A 19,525-nucleotide genomic window follows, 5' to 3' on the forward strand; every position below is an offset into this window, starting at 1 on the left:
GAGCTTCCTCCAGGTCTCCCATGCTGGTGCAGGGGCCTAAGAACTTGGACCATCTTCCGCTGCCTTCCCAGGCCATGGCAGAGAGCTGGATCAGAAGTGGAGCAGCCAGGACTCAAACCGGCACCCATATGGGATGCCGGCACTGCAGGCAGCGGCTTTACCTGCTATGCCACAGTGCCAGCCCCACTGTGCTAATACTTCTAAAGACAGAAAGGTTAGATGTGTTTACTTTGCTGCTCCTTTGACTTCAAATATAGTTCCTTATTTATTTATTTATTTATTTATGTATTAGTAATTCTGTATAGAAGACCATTATAAGTGGTTTTTGAAACTCTCCAACAAGTTGTTTCCAAGATTAAAGGCTTAAAGTACAGCAACTTACTTTTTCTTCAAAGAAAAGAAACTAATTTGCATCTCAGCAGGTTGCTCTTGTCTAAATACAGATGTTCCCTCTTGGGGCCTCCTCCCCTTCCTCTGCACTCAGACCCTCAGCCCTTGCTTGGGAAGCTGCTGTGGCAACAGGTGTTTTCCCTGGGCCTTTCGCCTTGCTGCATCCTTGCATTTGTTCATTGTGTGATCGCTCACCAGCGTGACTGGGGTCTGTGTATTCACTTTGAACAGTCCTGTTTCCTACAGAACTAAACATTTCAGAAAAGAAGGTCATATTCTTATTTTCCCCGATACCATCGGCATTTTTAGTCTCCATTCCAGCAGCTGGTCCAGGGCCTGGTGTTTCAGACATACTCAAGAAAGTCATGTCACAGGAGCAAGTGACTTCTTTCCCTCAGCCATGTCACCACCTGTCTTCCTCGACTACATGTCATACATCATTAGGGCTGCTGCTTTACTGCTGGGTTCTTCTCAGCCCTGACCAGAACCCTCATTGTTCAACCTCACAGGGATTACGTGAGGTATTGTTGGCCCTCAGGACTTGCTGTCACTTTGTTTCTTGCTATCTTCCCCAAGTATCTTTCTGTTCTGCTAAACATTGTCCAACACTGATTCAAGCAGGAAAGCCGAGCGGCTTACCAGCTCCCTGCTCCACCCTGGAACTCCTGATGCTGATGCCCTCTTTGACCTAAGTGATATCCAGTCTCCTTTCAACTTGTGAACAAAACCTCCATGGACCTGGCAGCCTAATCCCTGATGGTCAAGACACGATATTTGTTAATTCCAGCAGTGATCTGCTTCAGACCCAAAACAGTGATAGCATAATCCTATTCTGTTTTTCCTAATGCAGATTTCCAAGAAGGGTAAGCCATCCATTCACTCACTCACCAGTTAATTGCCTACTATGGCCCAACCTCAAATAGTGCTCAAATATAGAGATATTTTGATAATTAATGAATAGTCACTAATTCTCTTTAATATCTTCTAAAGTTAGATGCATTGATTTTCTTTTTAGATTTATTTATTTGAAAGGCAGAGTTAGAGAAGGAGAGACAGAAGGAGAGAAAGAGAGGGAGGAGAGGAGAGAAAGAGGGAGGGGGGAGGAGAAAGAAGAGAAGAGCTATTTCATCTGCTATTTCACTCCTCAAATGGCCACAATAGCCAGGACTGGGCCAGGCCAAAGCCAGGAGCTTCTTCTGGTTCTCCCACATCAGTGCATAGGCCCAAGCACTTCGGCCATCCTACATTGTTCCATTGATTTCCCAGGCACATTAGCAGGGAGGTGGATTGGAAGTAGAGCAGCTGGGACTGGGGATGCCAGTGATACAGTGATACAGGCTGCAGCTTTAATCCACTGAACCACAGTGCTGGCCCCACATTAATTTTCTTTCTTTCTTTCTTTTTTTCTTTCTTTCTTTCTTTTCTTTTTTTTTTTTTTTTTTTTTTTTTTGACAGGCAGAGTGGACAGTGAGAGAGAGAGACAGAGAGAAAGGTCTTCCTTTGTCGTTGGTTAACCCTCCAATGGCTGCCACGGCTGGCGCGCTGTGGCCGGCTTACCACGCTGATCCAAAGGCAGGAGCCAGGTGCTTCTCCTGGTCTCCCATGGGGTGCAGGGCCCAAAGACTTGGGCCATCCTCCACTGCCTTCCCGGGCCACAGCAGAGAGCTGGCCTGGAAGAGGGGCAACCGGGACAGAATCTGGCGCCCCGACCAGGACTAGAACCCGGTGTGCTGGCGCCGCTAGGTAGAGGATTAGCCTATTGAGCTGCGGCGCCGGCCTCCCACATTAATTTTCTTAAATTTTGTAAATAGATGAGATTTGGTAGCTCTCTGAGGATTAAAGGCTTTTGCAAGGAGTGTTGAGCATCTTTAAAGAACTTTCCAGGTGATTTTAGCCTTTTTTATTTCTAAAAGGATTGAATAACCATCCAAAGATGTGTGTCTCATTCCAATCTGTGTGGAATCCCGGAAGCCTAAAGTTGAACTCTCCTCCCTTTAGCATCTTTGTATCCCGTTCCTCGGAAGTTCATCCTGTTCCTCCCTCCTGCATTTTCAACCTATTCGTTCTTTTTAGATTTTGGTGACCAATTTGGATTTCCACGATGAGCAGAAGCGCCGGAACCTCAATGGGACTCTTCACGAGCTCCTCCGAATGAACATCGTCCCCATTGTCAACACAAACGACGCTGTTGTCCCCCCGGCTGAGCCCAACAGCGATCTCCAGGGGGTAAATGTGGGTGAAGTATCCCTAAGGGTTTGAGCATGCTGGAGGCACTAACACCACGCTATGCTGCATGTACTAACACCGCTGGTTTGGCGTAAGCACGATGGAGAAATGGGGAGAGAAGCTGGCATGTAGGGCAGTGGCTGCATAAGCTCTTCTGAAAGTGGGGAGTGTCATGCGACGGGGTGAGGCGCCGTCCTGACTGAAGATGGAGCTACGAGCATGGCTTACATGTTTCAGTGGTAGCAAGCTGCATGTTTGGTAAAGGGGTTGCCAGTGGGCCTTGTGTTTTGCAGACAGAAGGGGTCTTGGGGAAGAGCTGTCATCCACATGTTCGGGGCCATTGGTTTTACCTGCTGGAGCCTTGCTGAGTGCTTCTGAGACTTTCTGTTTGGACTGCATAGCTCACTCACTCAGGGCTTTTTACTTGCATTCTAGGTTATTAGTGTTAAAGATAATGATAGCCTGGCTGCGCGTCTGGCCGTGGAAATGAAAACTGACCTCTTGATTGTTCTTTCAGATGTAGAAGGTACAAAGTAATGCCTTTTCCTTTTATCTACATGTGAGCACATGAGTTTCCCTCTTTGTCTGAGTCCTTCTGATCTTTTTTTTTTCACTGTGGGCCATTATTTTCTGAGCCATATGTTCTGACAAAGGGTTTTTATGACTCAAAGAGGGTGGGTGAGTGTGGGAGATGAAATTCAAATGCTGAAATGTTATTTCCAGGTGCTTTGAGTTTTGTTTTGTCTTTTTGAGATATAACTCACATACTATACAATTCACCTATTTAAGGTTTACAATTCAGTGGTTTTTAATATCTTCACACAGTTGTATGGCCATCACCATTATCAGTTGTAGGACATCTTTATCATCCTGACAAGAAACACCATGCTCACTAGCAGTCACACCACCCTTCTACCCAAACTCCCTAGCCATAGGCAATCCAGTCTGCTTCCTCTCCCTATGGTTTTACCCATTGTGGACATTTATGTGGTCCTTCCTGACTGACTTCTCCAATTTACAGCATAATATTTTTATAGCACATTATTGCATATGTCAATACTTCATTTTTTATTGCCAAATATTCTACTTTGTGGACATTTTTTGTTTGTCTGCTCATCAGTTGATGGACATTTGGGCTCTTATGAGTTATGTTGCTGTGAACATTCGTGTACAAGTTTGTGTAGGTATATTTTTTAATTCACCTAAGAGTAGAATTGCTAGGTCACATGGCAACTACATTTAAAAACCTTTTGAAGAACTGCTAGTGTGTTTTCCAAAGCAGCTGCACCGTTGAACATTCCACCAGCAGTGGATGAGGGTTCTGATGCGTCCATGTCCTTGTCAACACTTACTTGGTTGTTCGTTTTTTTGTTTTGTTGTTGTTGTTGTTGTTGTTGTGTGTGTGTGTGTTTGACAGGCAGAGTGGACAGTGAGAGAGAGAGAGACAGAGAGAAAGGTCTTCCTTTTGCCGTTGGTTCACCCTCCAATGGCTGCCACGGCTGGCGCGCTGTGGCCGGCACACCGCGCTGATCCGAAGGCAGGAGCCAGGTGCTTCTCCTGGTCTCCCATGGGGTGCAGGGCCCAAGTACTTGGGCCATCCTCCACTGCCTTCCCGGGCCACAGCAGAGAGCTGGCCCGGAAGAGGGGCAAACGGGACAGAATCCGGCACCCCGACTGGGACTAGAACCCTGTGTGCCGGCGCCGCTAGGTGGAGGATTAGCCTATTGAGCCGCGGCGCCGGCCCGTTTTTTTGTTTTGTTTTGTTTTGTTTTTTAAGATTTATTTATTTATGTGAAAGACAGAGTTACAGAGAGGCAGAGGCAGAGGTAGTGAGAGGTCTTCCATCCATTGGTCCATTCCCTAGATGGCCACAATGGCCAGAGCTGAGCCAATCCAAAGCCAGGAGCCAGGAACTTCTCCTGGATCTCCCACACAAGTTCAGGGGCCCAAGGACTTGGGCCATCTTCCACTACTTTCCCAGGCCATAGCAGAGAGCTGGATCAGAAGTGGAGCAGCCAGGACTCAAACTGGCACCCATGTGGGATGCTGGCGTTGCAGATGGCAGCTTTACCCACTATGCCACAGTGTCAGCACCATCACACTTCCTTGTTGCTATCTGCCTTTTTAGCCAGCCTAAGGGAATATCTTTTGATTACTTTCAGTTTTTGTTTTTGTTTTTAAGATTTATTTCTTTGAAAGGCAGAGTTAAAGAAAGCGAGACAGAGAAGGGATCTTCCATCCATTGTTTTACTTCCCAGATGGCTGCAATGGCCGGAGCCTGGTCGCTCTGCAGCAGGAGCCAGGAGCTTCCTCCAGATCTCTCACATGGGTGGTAGGGGCTCAGGCACTTGGGCCATCTTTCCCAGGCACATTAGAAGGGAGCTGGATTGAAAACAGAGCAGCCAGGACTCAAACCAGTGCCCATATAGGATGCTGGCATTACCCACTATATCACAGTGTGGGACCCAGTTAAGATCTTATTTATTTGAGAGAGAGAGTTACAGACAGAGAGAGGGAGAGACTGAGAAATTTTTGTGAACATTTGGCACAATGGGTTAAGTTGCCACTGGGAATGCCTGCATCCCATTTTGAGTGCCTGGTTCAAGTCCTAGCCACTCTGCTTCCAATCCAGTTTCCTTTCAGTGCTCACCCTGGGAGGCAGCAGATGATGGCTCAAGTAGTTAGGTCCCTGTCATCCACAAAGGAGACCTGGGTGGAGTTCCAAGATCCTGGCTTCAGCCTGGCCCTGCCCTAGTTGTTCTAGGCATTTGGGTAGTGAACCAGCAGATGAAAGATTTCTCTTTGCCTTTCAAATAAAATGAAAATAAATTTAAAAATTTTTAAAGTTTTTGCCTCAAAATAGACTTACCTCTTAATTCCATTTTGCATGAACTTTTTTTTTTTTCCCTATTTTGAAAAGCAGTAAAAGAGAAGCAGAGATCTTCCATTTACTTAGTTCACTCCTCAAATGTTCACCAACAGCCAGGGCTGGGGCAGGCTGAGACCAGGAGCCAGGAACTCAGTGCAGATTCATAGGTCCCCGCGACCCAAGTGCTTGACCCATCACCAGCTGCCTCTCAGTGTGCACATTAACAGGAAGCTAGAATGCAAAGTGGAGCCGGGACTCGAACCCAGGGCCTCTGATATGGGACCTGGGTATCTTGAGCTGCATCTTCTTTTTTTTTCTTTCTTTCTTTTTTTTTTAAGATTTATTTTATTTGAAAGGCAGAGTTACAGAGAGGTAGAGGCAGAGAGAGTTTCATCCGCTGGTTCGCTCCCCAAATGACTGCAATGGCCAGAGCTGAGCCAATCCAAAGCCAGGAACCAGGAGCTTCCTCTGGGTCTCCCAAGCGGGTGCAGGGGCCCAAGTATTTGGGCCATCTTCCACTGCTTTCCCAGGCCATAGGAGAGAGCTGGATCAGAAATGGAGCTGCCAAGACTCGAACTGGCGCCCAGATGGGAGCTGGCACTGCAGGTGGTGGCTTTACCTGGTATGTCACAGCGCCGGCCCCTTGAGCTGTGTCTTAGCCACCACACCAAGTGCCTGGGCAGAAATGCTTTGAGGCACCTTCGTGTGTGACTGTGCTCCCTGCTGCTCCGCCTTCCCTCAGGTGCCAGTTTGACTCCCTGTACGCTCTTCCCATTCATGCTGTTCCCACTTCACTTTGGCCCATACAGTGTATAGTAGCCGCGTCCCTAAAAACCCAAGCTTCCAGCATCCCAAACGTCCCATTGTACATTTCTAGGAGGTCAGAAAAACCCTGCCCCATTCACGGCCCACACCCAAGGCAGGTTACTGAGGCAAGACTTGTTCTCCATTTTGCACTCAAGCAGTGTGAAGGGCAAAGGCTGCCTACTGGAGCCGAGGACAAATACTGATAAATCAAGTCTTCTGCCCATGTGAAGTGCAGAGATATCGAGCCTCCATGTCGGTGTCTTTACCCAGAAGACATCTGTGGTACTGTGTTTGTCCACTGTCCTCTGGAGTCTCAGCATCAGAATAGCTAAAAGGGGGGTAAATATGAACCACTTTGAAGAAGGCATTTTGGTTAATCAGCAGGTTTTTACTGAATTTTTGTGTGCAGATAATGTGTTAGGTGTTTGATAAGTGTCCATGTATTTTTTTTAAGATTTATTTATTTATTTATTTGAAAGAGTTATTCAAAGAGAGAAGGAAAGGCAGAGAGAGAGAAAGAGAGAGACAGAGAGGTCTTCCATCCACTGGTTCACTCCCCAGTTGGCCGCAACGGCCAGAGCTGCACCAATCTGAAGCCAGGAGCCAGAGCTTCCTCTGGGTCTCCCACGCCAGTGCAGGGGCCTAAGAACTGGGCCATCTTCTGCTGTTATCCCAGGCCATAGCAGAGAGCTGGATCGGAAGTGGAGCAGCCGGGACTTGAACCGGTGCCCGTATGGAATGCAGGCACTGCTGGCAGCGGCCTTACCCGCTACATGGTGGCCTTACCCACTACACCACAGCATCGGCCCCCTGTCCATGTATTCAATCTGTGAAGCTGTCCCACACAGTAAGTTGGTGAGCCCAGTATACAGATGAAGTGATGTTCCGTTAAGGCCAGATCGGTTACATGGGATACCATCCAAAGTCTCCTAGTAAGTACTTGCCAGAGAACAGTTTCTAGTCTACCACTGTTCAGGTGAGAAATGACAACCCCCCTTCCCCTCAGTACCGCCTGGCAAGGTGAAGGCTCTGAGTTGGCAAGGTCAATATCAAACGCAATGTGAACTAGACTCCAGTATGCCATTTATGTGCAGCTTCAGACATCAGCATTGGTCATTGCCAGGTTTGTTCTGCTACTGCTGATAGGCTCAGGTAGTTATCTATTAAATGTTGACTTTTAGAACAGTGTGAGAATTTTAAATGCGCTCCTGGTTGGGTTGAGATGCTGCTGTAAGGGGAAAAGAGGAATGGGCAGAACCCCGGAATGCTGAGAACCCCTGAACGTCTCTAGGGAAGGATTGGCTGTGTGAAACCAAAGCAGCCTCTGAATCAGCCTCTCTGAGCTGCCATCGCCAGCACTGTTTCCCGGGGAAGAACCCAGCCCTGCCCTCTGGCTCACAAGTGAGGTAGTGTGTGACAGAGAGAGGTTATTCTCCCCTCCCGCTGATTGCTGCCCGGGGTTTGCTCTGCTGTTCTCTATACTGCACACTGACTTCCTGCCTCCCCAGGAAGGTTATGTGTGTCACACGATTGTCATAGAGATTGGGAACAATGGCAGGGAGATACATCACTACACCAGGAAAGCAGTCACTCCAATTCAAAAACGTCACCGCCCCAGCTGTCCTTCAGCCAGGCCCCGGCCACGGGCAGTACCTCCCTGTCTGTCTCCCCTATGTCTTGATTTGACTCCACGTTTTCAGTCATCCCCCTCACTGCCCTCTTTTCCCTTCGAAGGCTCGTGCTCACTCTTGTTCATAGTGAGGTGGGGAGGACTTTTCCTCTTGGGTTGTATGCGTAGAACGTTTCATGTAGCTGCTTCATGTCATTCAGTCCTGCTCAGTTACAAAAGGCACAGGGGCTTTGCGGTGATAAATCCAGACTGATGGCCCCGAGTCAGCTCCCCTGCTGATTCAGCCTACGCTTCCCAGCCGCTCACTCATAAAACAGGGAGTATGAATTAGTGCCTGTTTCAGAGGTGCAGTGAGAGTTAATAAATACCTGTTTCACACTGCACCAAGTCCCAGTAAATAAATAATACATGGCTGCTGCACTGTTTCTGCCATAGCCACGTTTGTGTTTCAGTTCTGGCCTTGAGGCGCAGCTTCGTAAGTAGCAATGGCAGAGGTGAAGACAGCCTGCAATAGTCTCTGGGCAGGGCTCACCCATTTGTGGCAAGGATAGGCCATGGTCTGACGTTTTTTTTTTTTTTTTTTTTTTTTTGACAGGCAGAGTTAGAGAGAGAGACAGAGAGAAAGGTCTTCTTTGTGTTGGTTCACCCCCCAAATGGCAGCCACAGCCGGTGCGATGTACCCATCCAAAGCCAGGAGCCAAGTGCTTCTTCCTGGTCTCCCATACGGGTGCAGGGGCCCAAGCACTTGGGCCATCCTCCACTGCCTTCCAGGCCACAGCAGAGAGCTGGACTGGAAGAGGAATAACCAGGACAGAATCCGGCACCCCAACCGGGACTAGAACCTGGGGTACCGGTACCGCAGGCAGAGGATTAGCCTAGTGAGCTGCAGCACCGGCTGGGAATGCTCATTTTTTAAGCCAGGCTGTGGAAGTATGTGAAGTGAGTGCCCCTGAAGCTGGTTGTGAGTACGAGTCAACTCCACATATCCCTTGCTGTCTTCTCCAGTGAGATCAGGTGGTGGTATAGCAGGATTCACTCAGATGAACAGGGCACAGCGTGGTTAGCAGCTGCTGGGGAAGACCTTCCTTGGAGGGCATTCATTTCCATCAAGCTGTATGACTGACTCTTGTCTACTATTTAGGCCTCTTTGACAGCCCTCCGGGGTCAGATGATGCAAAGCTCATTGATATATTTTATCCTGGAGATCAGCAGTCTGTGACCTTTGGAACAAAGTCCAGAGTGGGAATGGGCGGCATGGAAGCCAAGGTAAGAACTGGGTGCCTTGACCACCAATAGCAGTTATAAAACCCAAATGGTATTTTACCCTTTTTACTTTTGTAATTGAGGGCTAGTGATTTGGACACGTACACACTTAGATCCATGTATCTAAATGCAAACTTAATGAGTATTTATGTAGTCAGTCTGCCTATGTATTTTTATTAATGCTGTGTGACAAGCATGTTTATTTTGTAAACTCCTCGAGAACGGGGCTATTTTTTCATAACTTATAAATCCTTTAGTATTACTGGCTCACACTTTTCTTGGTGAGTTTTTTTTTTAATTCTTTCTTCCCCATTAATTGTTCTCACAAGTTATATGCTCAAGATAAAACATGATTCATAGCAATGGCAGAGATGAGGACAAAAACTTTTTTTCTAAAAAAAGAATTCATTTATTTATTTGAAAGAGTACAGAGAGAAGTAGAGCCAGAGAGAGAGGTCTTCCAACTGCTGATTGACTCCTCAAATGACCGCAACAGCCAGAGCTGAGCTGATCCGAAGCCAGGAGCCAGGGGTCTCCCAAGCACTTGAGCCATTTTCTGCTGCTTTCCCAGGCCATAGCAGAGAGCTGGATCAGAAGAGGAGCACCCGGGACTAGAACCGGCATCTATATGGGATGCCGGTGCTGCAGGCTGGGACTTCAACCTGCTGTGCCACAGCGCTGGCCCCCCCTTGGACAAAAGCTTTTAAAAGTACTCAGGATCAGAGTCTGGTCAAACCCCAAGCGGCTCATGGAGCCGTTTCTATATTGAAGTACAGCAAGTCAAATGCAGAAGCTATGAATCCCATGCTAGAGAGTGTGTAAGAGAGAATGCAGTGACAAGAGGGGACCGGCAGGTTTGCCATAGGCAGCACACACCAGGCAGAGGCTGAGAAGGGTGCCCGGAGTGCCTGTGTGTTTTCAGGGCCTCCAAGCTGTTGGAAGCATCCTGCCTGTACTTGCTCCACATCAAATTGTGTTGTATATCTTTCTGAAAGTTTAAAGTGTGACTTGCTAGATCTGAATCTCACCTGTCCCCTTAGGTGAAGGCAGCCCTTTGGGCTTTACAAGGTGGCACTTCTGTCGTTATTGCCAATGGAACCCACCCAAAGGTGTCTGGGCACGTCATCACAGACATCGTGGAGGGAAAGAAAGTTGGCACCTTCTTTTCAGAGGTAAAGCCTGCAGGTAAGTAGTGCTTCATAAGATCCCAAAGCCTGGGATGGGAGCTAGTGACTCCCTGGCATAGATGGGACTGAAGACTGAGCTCTCACTCTGGGATTGTGGATCACAATGATGTGCTACTATTATGAAATCCATGTTGTTTTGAATACCACATGCAAAACTGGGTTTTGCTTTGTTTTTGTAAAATTCCATCTAACCTTCATAGTGAGGCCTCCTCTTTTCTCCAGAATCAGTAGCTTAAAGAATATTAGCATCTGAAGCAGGCATTTGGCCTATCTGGGTAAGACACCCACATCTCCTAGCAGAGTGTCTGGGTTTGATTCCTGGTTCTGGCTCCCAATTCCAGATTCCTGCTAAGGGGAACCCTGGAAAGCAGTAGGTGGTGGCTCAGGTAGTTGAGTCCCTGCCTCTGGTGGGAGACCTGGATTGAGTTCCCAGGTTTGGCCTAATGTTGGCTGTTGTAGTCATTTTGGGGAGTGAACCAGCAGATGGGAGATTCTCTCGCTCTTTTTTTTTTTTTTTTAAAGATTTTTTATTTATTTATTTGACAGGTAGAGTTACAGACAGTGAGAGACAGAGAGAAAGATCTTCCATCCGATGGTTCACCTCCCAAATGGCCGCAACGGCCAGAGCTACACCGATCCAAAGCCAGGAGCTAGGTTCCTCTTCCTGGTCTCCCATGCGGATGCAGGGGCCCAAGCACTTGGGCCATCCTCCACTGCTTTCCCAGGCCACAGCAGAAAGCTGGACCGGAAGAGGAGCAACCAGGACTAGAACCTGGTGCCCATATGGGATGCCAGCACCACAGGCGGAGGATTAACCTAGTGAGCCACGGCGCCGGCCTCTCTCTCTCTTTCTCTTTTTCTTTCTTAGAAAAAGAATATCAGCATTCACTTTCTCAGGAAATGTTTGGTATGCCTATGCTGGATGCCAGGTACTAATAAGCACTAGAACTGTGAAGATGCAAAAGATAAAGTATGTGTGCTCCCCAGTGTTCACAAAGAATAGCATTGCCCTATAATCTGCGTTCAGAAATGTGAGCACATTAGAAAGTATTAGCCAACATGGAACTGAAAAGCTCCTTGGAAGGTGGAAAGTACTGTTGGCTGTCCAAATCCACAGACCAACCAACAGAAGTTTGAAAATATTCAAAGGAACAATGCATCTGTACTAAATGTTTACAGATTCTTTTTCCTTTATTTTTTTATTTTTTTTTTAAGATTTTATTTATTTTAGAGGTAGAGTTACAGAGAAAGAGACGGAGAGACAGAAATGTCTCCCGCCTGCTGGTTCACTCCCCAAATAGCCACAATAGCCAGAGCTGGGCTGATCCAAAGCCAGGAACCAGGAGCTTCTTCCAGGTCTCCCACATGGGTACAGGGGCCCAAGCACTTGGGCCATCTTCTACTGCTTTCCCAGGCCATAGCAGAGAGTTGGGTTGGAAGTGGAGCAGCCTGGACACAAACCGATGCCCATAAAGTATGATTGACAGCTATCTACATAGCGTGCATGTTAAATTAGGTATTATAAGTTCTCTAGAGATGATTGAAAGTATACTGAGAGGATGTGTGTAGCTTGTATGCAAATGCTACACCACCTTATATAAAGAACGTGTGCATCTGTGGGTTTTGGTATCTGCAGGGGATCCTGAAACCAATCCCTTGCAGATACTACAGATACTCAGGAAGAGCTGTGTGTGGGCTACTCTAGAAATACAAGTACAGGCAAGTTCTTGTGTTTGTGCCTGAGTCAATCTGGCATATTCTTTTACCATTTTGTTGGTCAGAGTGATCCCTGTATCTGAGGCAAACATCCAGACACTAAGCTTTCCTGCTGTGCATGTAATGAGCCTGCGTGTGTGCTAGGATGGGGAGGACAAAGCTGACATGACCTGACGTTTATGCCTGCTCTCACAGGCCCTACCGTCGAGCAGCAAGGAGAAATGGCTCGATCTGGAGGAAGGATGTTGGCCACTTTGGAACCTGAGCAGGTAATCATCTTAGCTGATAGTTTATTATTTTCAGGGCAAGTCATACTGTGCGGTTTAATACAGCAGTCAAGCCTGCTGATTCTCCCTTTATTGGTAGTGTCCCACTGAGTTACCCAAATTGTAAGTCTGTTTCAAATATGCCATCTCTTTCTTCTTTTGGTTAATTTTATTTTCCCTTTTGTCTTTCATCATTATCACATTTGGATCAAAAGCATCATGAAACTGATGAAGTCAGGAAGGCTAACTAATCCTGCCACATACTGGGCATGGAAATATAAGAAATCTACTTATCCTTACGTGATCCAAACCATCTAACTCCCCCACGAGATGAGAGCAGGAGAGCCACAGTTGAAAGCCCTGGCCTGTCTATCAGCCCAGGCAGCAGACCAGTGAGGCTGGACATGGGGATGAGGTCAGGTAGAAGCCACTGGCTGACTTCCTCAGGGTTTTCTGTTAAGGATGGATTTTTTTTTTTTTTTTTTTTTTTTTTTTTTTTGACAGGCAGAGTTAGAGAGACAGAGAGAAAGGTCTTCCTTTTCCATTGGTTCACACCCCAAAAGGCCGCTACGGCCAGCGTACTGCGCTGATCTGAAGCCAGGAGCCAGGTGCTTCCTCCTGGTCTCCCATACGGGTGCAGGGCCCAAGGACGGGCCATCCTCCACTGCCTTCCGGGCCACAGCAGAGAGCTGGCCTGGAAGAGGACAGAATCCAGCACCCCGACCGGGACTAGAATCTGGGGTGCCGGTGCCGCAGGTGGAGTATTAGCCAAGTGAGCCGCGGCGCTGGCCTAAGGATGGATTTGAAAGTGGTGGATGTAGATTTCTTCTAGGAAAACTATGGCTTGAAAAGAAGAGACTTAAAATAACTGTAAGTAGGGAAAGGAAAGCAAAGGAAGCGCCTCACTTCTCTCATGCAAAGCCTCCTCTCCACTCCTTCAGTAATCACCACACCGATTTGCCACGTTTCCTAATCTGATGGGTAAGGACTGGTGTCCCTTCCTGCATCAAGGAATGAATTTCCCCCTTTGATTGCTTTGTCAAATCCAGAATTGACAATGATGCAAAACTAGACATAGAAACTTACCTGGGAAATAAATTAGCTAGTGAAATTAAATACATAAAGATGTGTGCACCGTGGTGATTTGAAGTGCTGGCCCTGTCTTCATGGATAAGTTACATAATTCATCATGCCCCTGCCCTAGCATTTGGCCATGGCTCACTAATTTTATCAGGAGTTGTTTAAAAAAAAAAAAAAAAAAGAAAAGAAATAAAATTAAGAAGAAATGAAGGGAGGTTGGCAGTGAGAGAAGAAGGAAAAAATAAGGAGAAGTGAATGATGGTGACCTTGGATTTAGGAGCCAGGCGGAGCCTGGCAGTCTGAGCAGAGTGGGTTTAAAGATTGGTGTGCATTCTTCTTGGACTAGCCTATCTGTTTTTCTTTTGAATGATTTGCCTCTCTTCTAGCGAGCAGAAATTATCCACCATCTGGCTGACCTGTTGACGGACCAGCGTGATGAGATCCTGTTGGCCAACAAAAAAGACATGGAGGAAGCAGAGGGTAAAGACAAGACCATTTAGATTGTATGTCATAGAGGGTTTCTGTTTTGATGTTTTTTTATGTGTTTTACTAATAACACTCATCTGCCTAATGACAGGAATGTTAGAGAAGGAATTTTATATTGCCATCATTTTTGTTGTGGGTAGGTGCTGGTCTGAAATGACTCCGTGTAGTAACCCCCTCCTCCTCCTCCCGAGGTGCCTTAGGACAGCTACCACAGGGGCTTTTCCTTCCCCTTGGGTCACGAGCTGTGACTTCTGTGGCTATTTCAGGAAAAAAAGAGAAAGCTGTTAAGAACCCCATTGCTGTAGACGTTCCGCCAACAGCAACTAACATTGATTGAGACCCTCCTTGCATGACCAGACGTCGTAGTAAGGGCTTTCCAGGCAGCATCTCATTCAATCTTCACAACACAGGAAGGGAGCTGCCATTTCCTGTCTCGGTTTCCCAGAGGACGCTGAGGCTCAGAGCAGTTGTCATTTGCCTGAATTCACTGGGCAGTGGTGGGCCTAGGATCCCGGCACAGAAGCATTGTACATACAGAAGAGCTGCAGGAATAGTTGTGGGCTGCCTCAGTTCACTGACCAGCATGCGGTCTCTGGGGAGTTGCACCAGGCGCCCCCCAGAAATGCTCATGGAGAGTGATTGAGAAGCTGAGCTCCCACTGCAGACAGCTGAATATGTGGAGTCTGTGAGGCCCTGGCTCTTTCTCTCTTGATTCTGTCTTTTCCACCACCTTCAAATATTGGAGTTGATCTTAATGGGGGTTTGAACTTCCTTTTGTCTTGAATAAATATGCCTTAACTTAAACTTGCAGGTTAGTGTATTCCCTTCAGAGGAACCTTCCAGGAATCTTCACCATTACTGTCATTCCTGAAAATATTTTTTAAATGTTTATTTGTTTTCATCTGCTTGAAAGGCAGAGAGACAGAGATAGAGGCAGAGACAGAGAGAGGGAGAGATCTTCCCTCCACTGGTTCGCTCCCCAAATGCCTGCATTGGCCAGGGCTGGGCCTTGCTAAAGCCAGGAGCCCAGAACTTCATCCAGGTCTCCTACATGGGTGGCAGGAGTCCAGGCACACGGGCCATCAACCACTGCTTTCCCAGGCGCATGAGCAGGAACCGGGGAAGTGCTAGGAGGCCTGCAGCCCGCATCCAATACGGAAGGCAGATGTGGAGCTCTTTGCACCACAGTGTCCGCCTCTAAAGCATTTTGAACCATTATTTTAGAACTTCCTCCAGATTACACCTAGTCCTCGTAATATTGGGAAATCACAAAATGGGTTTTTAGAACTTGATAGCATCAATTATTTCATTTAAAGCAAAATAATTAAGACCCACAGAGGCTAAAGCTGTTGCTCGAGGCCGCCCAGCTTGTTGATGGCAGAGCTTGGCTTCTGGTTTAGGTTGTAGCTCCCTGAAAAAAGAACACAAAGGCCTGCCGGTGCTTGGACGTGGTAACCCTAATTCAGGGAATTTATTCTAAGAAAACATTTCAAGAGCAGAATACAGCTGTGTTTGTAAAGATAGATTCTTGGGCGAAATTATTTATTGCACTGAAAAACAAGGAGCAGCCTAGTGTCTGATAAGGTGGGTGTGGTTAGGTACAGCAAACCTGTATCAACCCAGTGGAATGTTTAATAGCAATTAAAAATGATTTTTGCAACATGGAAAACATACTTGTAGTGAAGTAAAGGACTAGAATATAGCATTTAATGTGCACTATAATTAAAACCTGGTTTTTGGTACATGGGGAAAAGTATAGGAAATGAATTCATATAATTTGTAGAATGATGGCTCAATTTTTTTTTTTTTTTTGACAGGCAGAGTGGACAGTGAGAGAGAGAGACAGAGAGAAAGGTCTTCCTTTGCCGTTGGTTCACCCTCCAATGGCCGCTGCGGCCAGCGCACCGCGCTGATCCGATGGCAGGAGCCAGGATCCAGGAGCCAGGTGCTTTTCCTGGTCTCCCATGGGGTGCAGGGCCCAAGCACCTGGGCCATCCTCCACTGCACTCCCTGGCCACAGCAGAGAGCTGGCCTGGAAGAGGGGCAACCGGGACAGAATCCGGCGCCCCGACCGGGACTAGAACCTGGTGTGCCGGCGCCGCTAGGCGGAGGATTAGCCTAGTGAGCCGCGGCGCCGGCCGGCTCAATTATTTTTTAAGATTTTATTTATTTGAGAGGCCGAGTTACAGACAGAGGGATAAACAGAGAAAGGGCTTCCATCTGCTGGTTCACTCCCCAAATGGCTGCAATGGCTGGAGCTGAGCAGATCCAGGTCTCCCACACAGGTGCAGGGGCCCAAGTACTTCGACCATCCTCTACTACTTTCCCAGGCCACAACAGAGCAGAAGAGGAGCAGCCGGGACTAGAACTGGCGTCCATATGGGATGCTGGTACCTCAGGCAGAGGATTAACTGCTGTGCCACAGCACTGGCCCCCTTGAATTTTTTTTTTAAATATTTATTTATTTACTTGAAAGAGTTACACAGAGAGAGAGGAGAGGCAGAGAGAGAGAGGGAGAGGGACAGAAAGAAAGAGAGGTCTTCTATCCGTTGGTTCACTCCCCAGTTGGCTGCAACAGCTAGAGCTGTGCCAATCCGAAGCCAGGAGCCAGGAGCTTCTTCTGGGTCTCCCACATGGGTGCAGGGGCCCAAGGACTTGGGCCATATTGTACTGCTTTCCCAGGCCATAGCAGAGATCTGGGTCAGAAGTGGAGCAGCCGGGTCTTGAATTGGCGCCCATATGGGATGCTGGCGCTTCAGGCCAGGGCGTTAGCTTACTACTGCACCACAGCTCTGCCCCTGATTTTGTTTTTCTTTATGTAATATCAGTTTCTCCCCTCCAAAGTAGGTATATTTTTATTATTTTATATTGCTAAATATGACTATTAAAGGGAAAAATTTTTATAATCTCAATATTACCACCATAATAATTTATGATATGTGATTCCAAATGGTTTTCCTGGGTATATATGCATGCATTTGTATGACTGTATTGGAATGTATAAACATAATATGTCATTTATTTGAGAATATCATACTGGGTGTTCTGATATTTAAAGAAAATCCAGTACATGAACTTACCATACTTCTGTTTAACATTTTTTCAGAAGACATCTTTTATTGCTTATGAGTATAAAAATAATTCAGCCATTATAAGAAGTTAAAATAATACAGAAATACACAGAGGCCCTGTTTGTTTGTTTGTTTGTTTTTTAAGATTTATTTATTTATTTATTTGAAAGAGTTACACAGAGAGAAAGAGAGGCAGAGAAAGAGAGAGAAGTCTTCCATCTGCTGGTTCACTCCCCATTTGGCCACAATGGCCGGAGCTGTGCTGATCCAAAGCCAGGAGCCAGGAGCTTCCTCCAGGTCTCCCAGATGGGTGGGTGCAGGGGCCTAAGGACCTGGGCCATCCTCCACTGCTTTCCCAGGCCATAGCAGAGAGCTGGATCAGAAGTGGAACAGCCGGTACTCGAACTGGCGCCCATATGGGATGCCAGCACTGCAACTGACGGCTTTACCCACTACACCACAGTGCTGCCTCCTTCCCCCCCGCCATGTTATTTTGATGCCAGGCATCTTCCTATGCACACGTATCTGTGGGCATTCAATAACTAGGATGTCCTACATTGTGTCTTATGGTTTGCTTTTTCACAAAATCTATCCTAGATAGCTTTCCATATCATTAAATGTAGACACTATATGTGATTTGTAGTAACAGCAGAGGACCCTCGTGTCTCTGTTTGTAGGTAGCATCTAGCTTCTCGCTGTAATAAAATGCTGCAGTAGGGATCCTCGGCACAAGCAGGCTCCCTCATGCAAATGGTCAGCTTGTGGCCCTGAGCTGGCACAGACAGCACAGTGGACATACCTTGCTGTGGTGGTGTACCCTGCCATACCGCCCCAAGGAAAGCTCTAGAAATAGCCTGACAGTGTCTCACTGAGGCCCCTCAGGTCTGCGTCTCTCTCTAATGCAGTGTCCTAATTAGTAAAACATCAAGAGATAGCCACCCCCAGGTCTGCTGCTTTACCATGTTTTCAACCCTCCCAGGGAGACTCGCAGCCCCACTGCTGAAGCGGCTAAGCCTCTCCACATCAAAGCTCAACAGCCTGGCCATCGGGCTGCGGCAGATCGCAGCCTCCTCCCAGGACAGTGTGGGCCGCGTTTTGCGCCGGACCCGAGTTGCCAAAAACCTGGAGCTAGAGCAAGTGACTGTCCCCATTGGAGTTCTCCTGGTGATCTTCGAATCTCGCCCCGACTGTCTGCCCCAGGTGTGTATGACAAAGGGCCTGCCGTCAGTGGGGACTAGAGCCAGGGAGGGAGGGAGAAAGAGGAGGTAATTTGTGTTCTTGATTCTTCCAGGAATCTAAAGTAGGTCTTCAGATATTCATTGAAGAAACTGAACCTTACAGAAGTCAATGTTCCTGTCATGCTTGTCAGGGTGGGGCTGGGACAGCAGCCCAGATCTACCTGCCGTGCCGCAGTGCAGATTTCCACATACCTGAGCTCATGGTGCACTTTGCTGTCTGACCTCCAGCCCCTGCTGGCTAGTGCAGAGCCATTCCTCTATTAGCTGGCTTTGCCCATGTCTGAAAGACCCCTTTGTTGTCAGTGTCCCTGGTGGCTTCCTGCACACAGGTCTGTAAGGAAAAAGAGCTTTCAGCAGTCAGTGGAAACCATGCTGCAGCCCTTGTTAAGGAGGGCAGCATGTCCCGGGCTCATGTCCCGGGCTCATGTTGAGAAACCAGGCTGGGAGGTGACATTAGCAGGTGGTCTCACTTGGTTGCCCTAAACTCTCCCAGAATCTGGGACCATTTCCCCAGGGACTGTCCAGGAAGGTATCAGCTCTTCACTAGCCCCAAAGTCTAAAAGGGATTATACATTGTGTGTGTGTGTGTGTGTGTTTATAGTATTTGTTTATTTGAAAGGCACAGAGAGAGGAGGGAGAGCTCCTGACCCCTAGTTTACCCCCTCAAATACTCATAATAGTTGGGGTTGGGTAGGACCAAAACCAGGAGCTGGAAAGTCAATCCACATCTCCCATGTGGATAGTAGGAACCCAGTCACTTGAACCATCACCTGCTGCCCCCAGGGTCAACTTTAGCAGGAAGTTGGAGTAAGGAGCCAGAGCCAGGTATCAAACCCAGGACTGTGGTATAAGATGCAGGCATCTGATGTCGAGGCTAAATGCTTACCTCCAGAAATTCTACTTTGAAAGAAAACACTGACTCCTCTTTGCATAAGGCATGGGTAACTATGGGAGTCTGGAATACTCTGGGGAGTGTACTGCCTGCCATAACCTAAAAGCAGCTTTTCACCAAGGGATTCCCTCCCATGGGGTTCTGTGTTTACCTGGCCGATGCTGGCACACCACCCTTTCTGGGCACATACCTGTCTAGCTAGAAGCCCCTGGGGTGACTGTAGAACTCCCCTCTGCTAGGAGAAGTGGGTCCCGAGTCTCTGTGGGCCATGCCCATGAAGTTTTCTCTGTTATACTCTGCCATGTCGGCTGCAATGCCTCTCAGGGAGAAGGTCTGCTCTTCAGCTAGCTACAGCTGAAGCTCCTCGCCTGATTCTTAATCCGGGATGGTTTCTCAGAACCCAT

General features: G+C 47.6%; 1 protein-coding gene across 3 annotated transcripts in view; it reads left to right on the forward strand.

Annotated features, from left to right (window-relative positions):
• ALDH18A1 (aldehyde dehydrogenase 18 family member A1) overlaps positions 1–19,525 on the forward strand; it is a 48,575-nt gene that overhangs the window by 17,871 nt on the left and 11,179 nt on the right. For 2 of the 3 annotated variants that reach the window (XM_008270243.5, XM_089314657.1), the window contains exons 6-12: positions 2,464–2,622; positions 3,052–3,142; positions 9,064–9,188; positions 10,226–10,370; positions 12,284–12,357; positions 13,821–13,914; positions 17,971–18,191. In XM_008270243.5, the coding sequence (XP_008268465.1) occupies positions 2,464–2,622; positions 3,052–3,142; positions 9,064–9,188; positions 10,226–10,370; positions 12,284–12,357; positions 13,821–13,914; positions 17,971–18,191 (909 nt within the window). The remainder of the gene's footprint in view (positions 1–2,463; positions 2,623–3,051; positions 3,143–9,063; positions 9,189–10,225; positions 10,371–12,283; positions 12,358–13,820; positions 13,915–17,970; positions 18,192–19,525) is intronic. The other variant, XM_002718544.6, reaches the window with a different exon arrangement.

This window comes from Oryctolagus cuniculus, chromosome 15, assembly GCF_051225735.1.
Source record: "Oryctolagus cuniculus isolate XC-2025 breed Fujian yellow rabbit chromosome 15, ASM5122573v1, whole genome shotgun sequence".
In the NCBI taxonomy this organism is placed as follows: Eukaryota; Metazoa; Chordata; class Mammalia; order Lagomorpha; family Leporidae; genus Oryctolagus; species Oryctolagus cuniculus.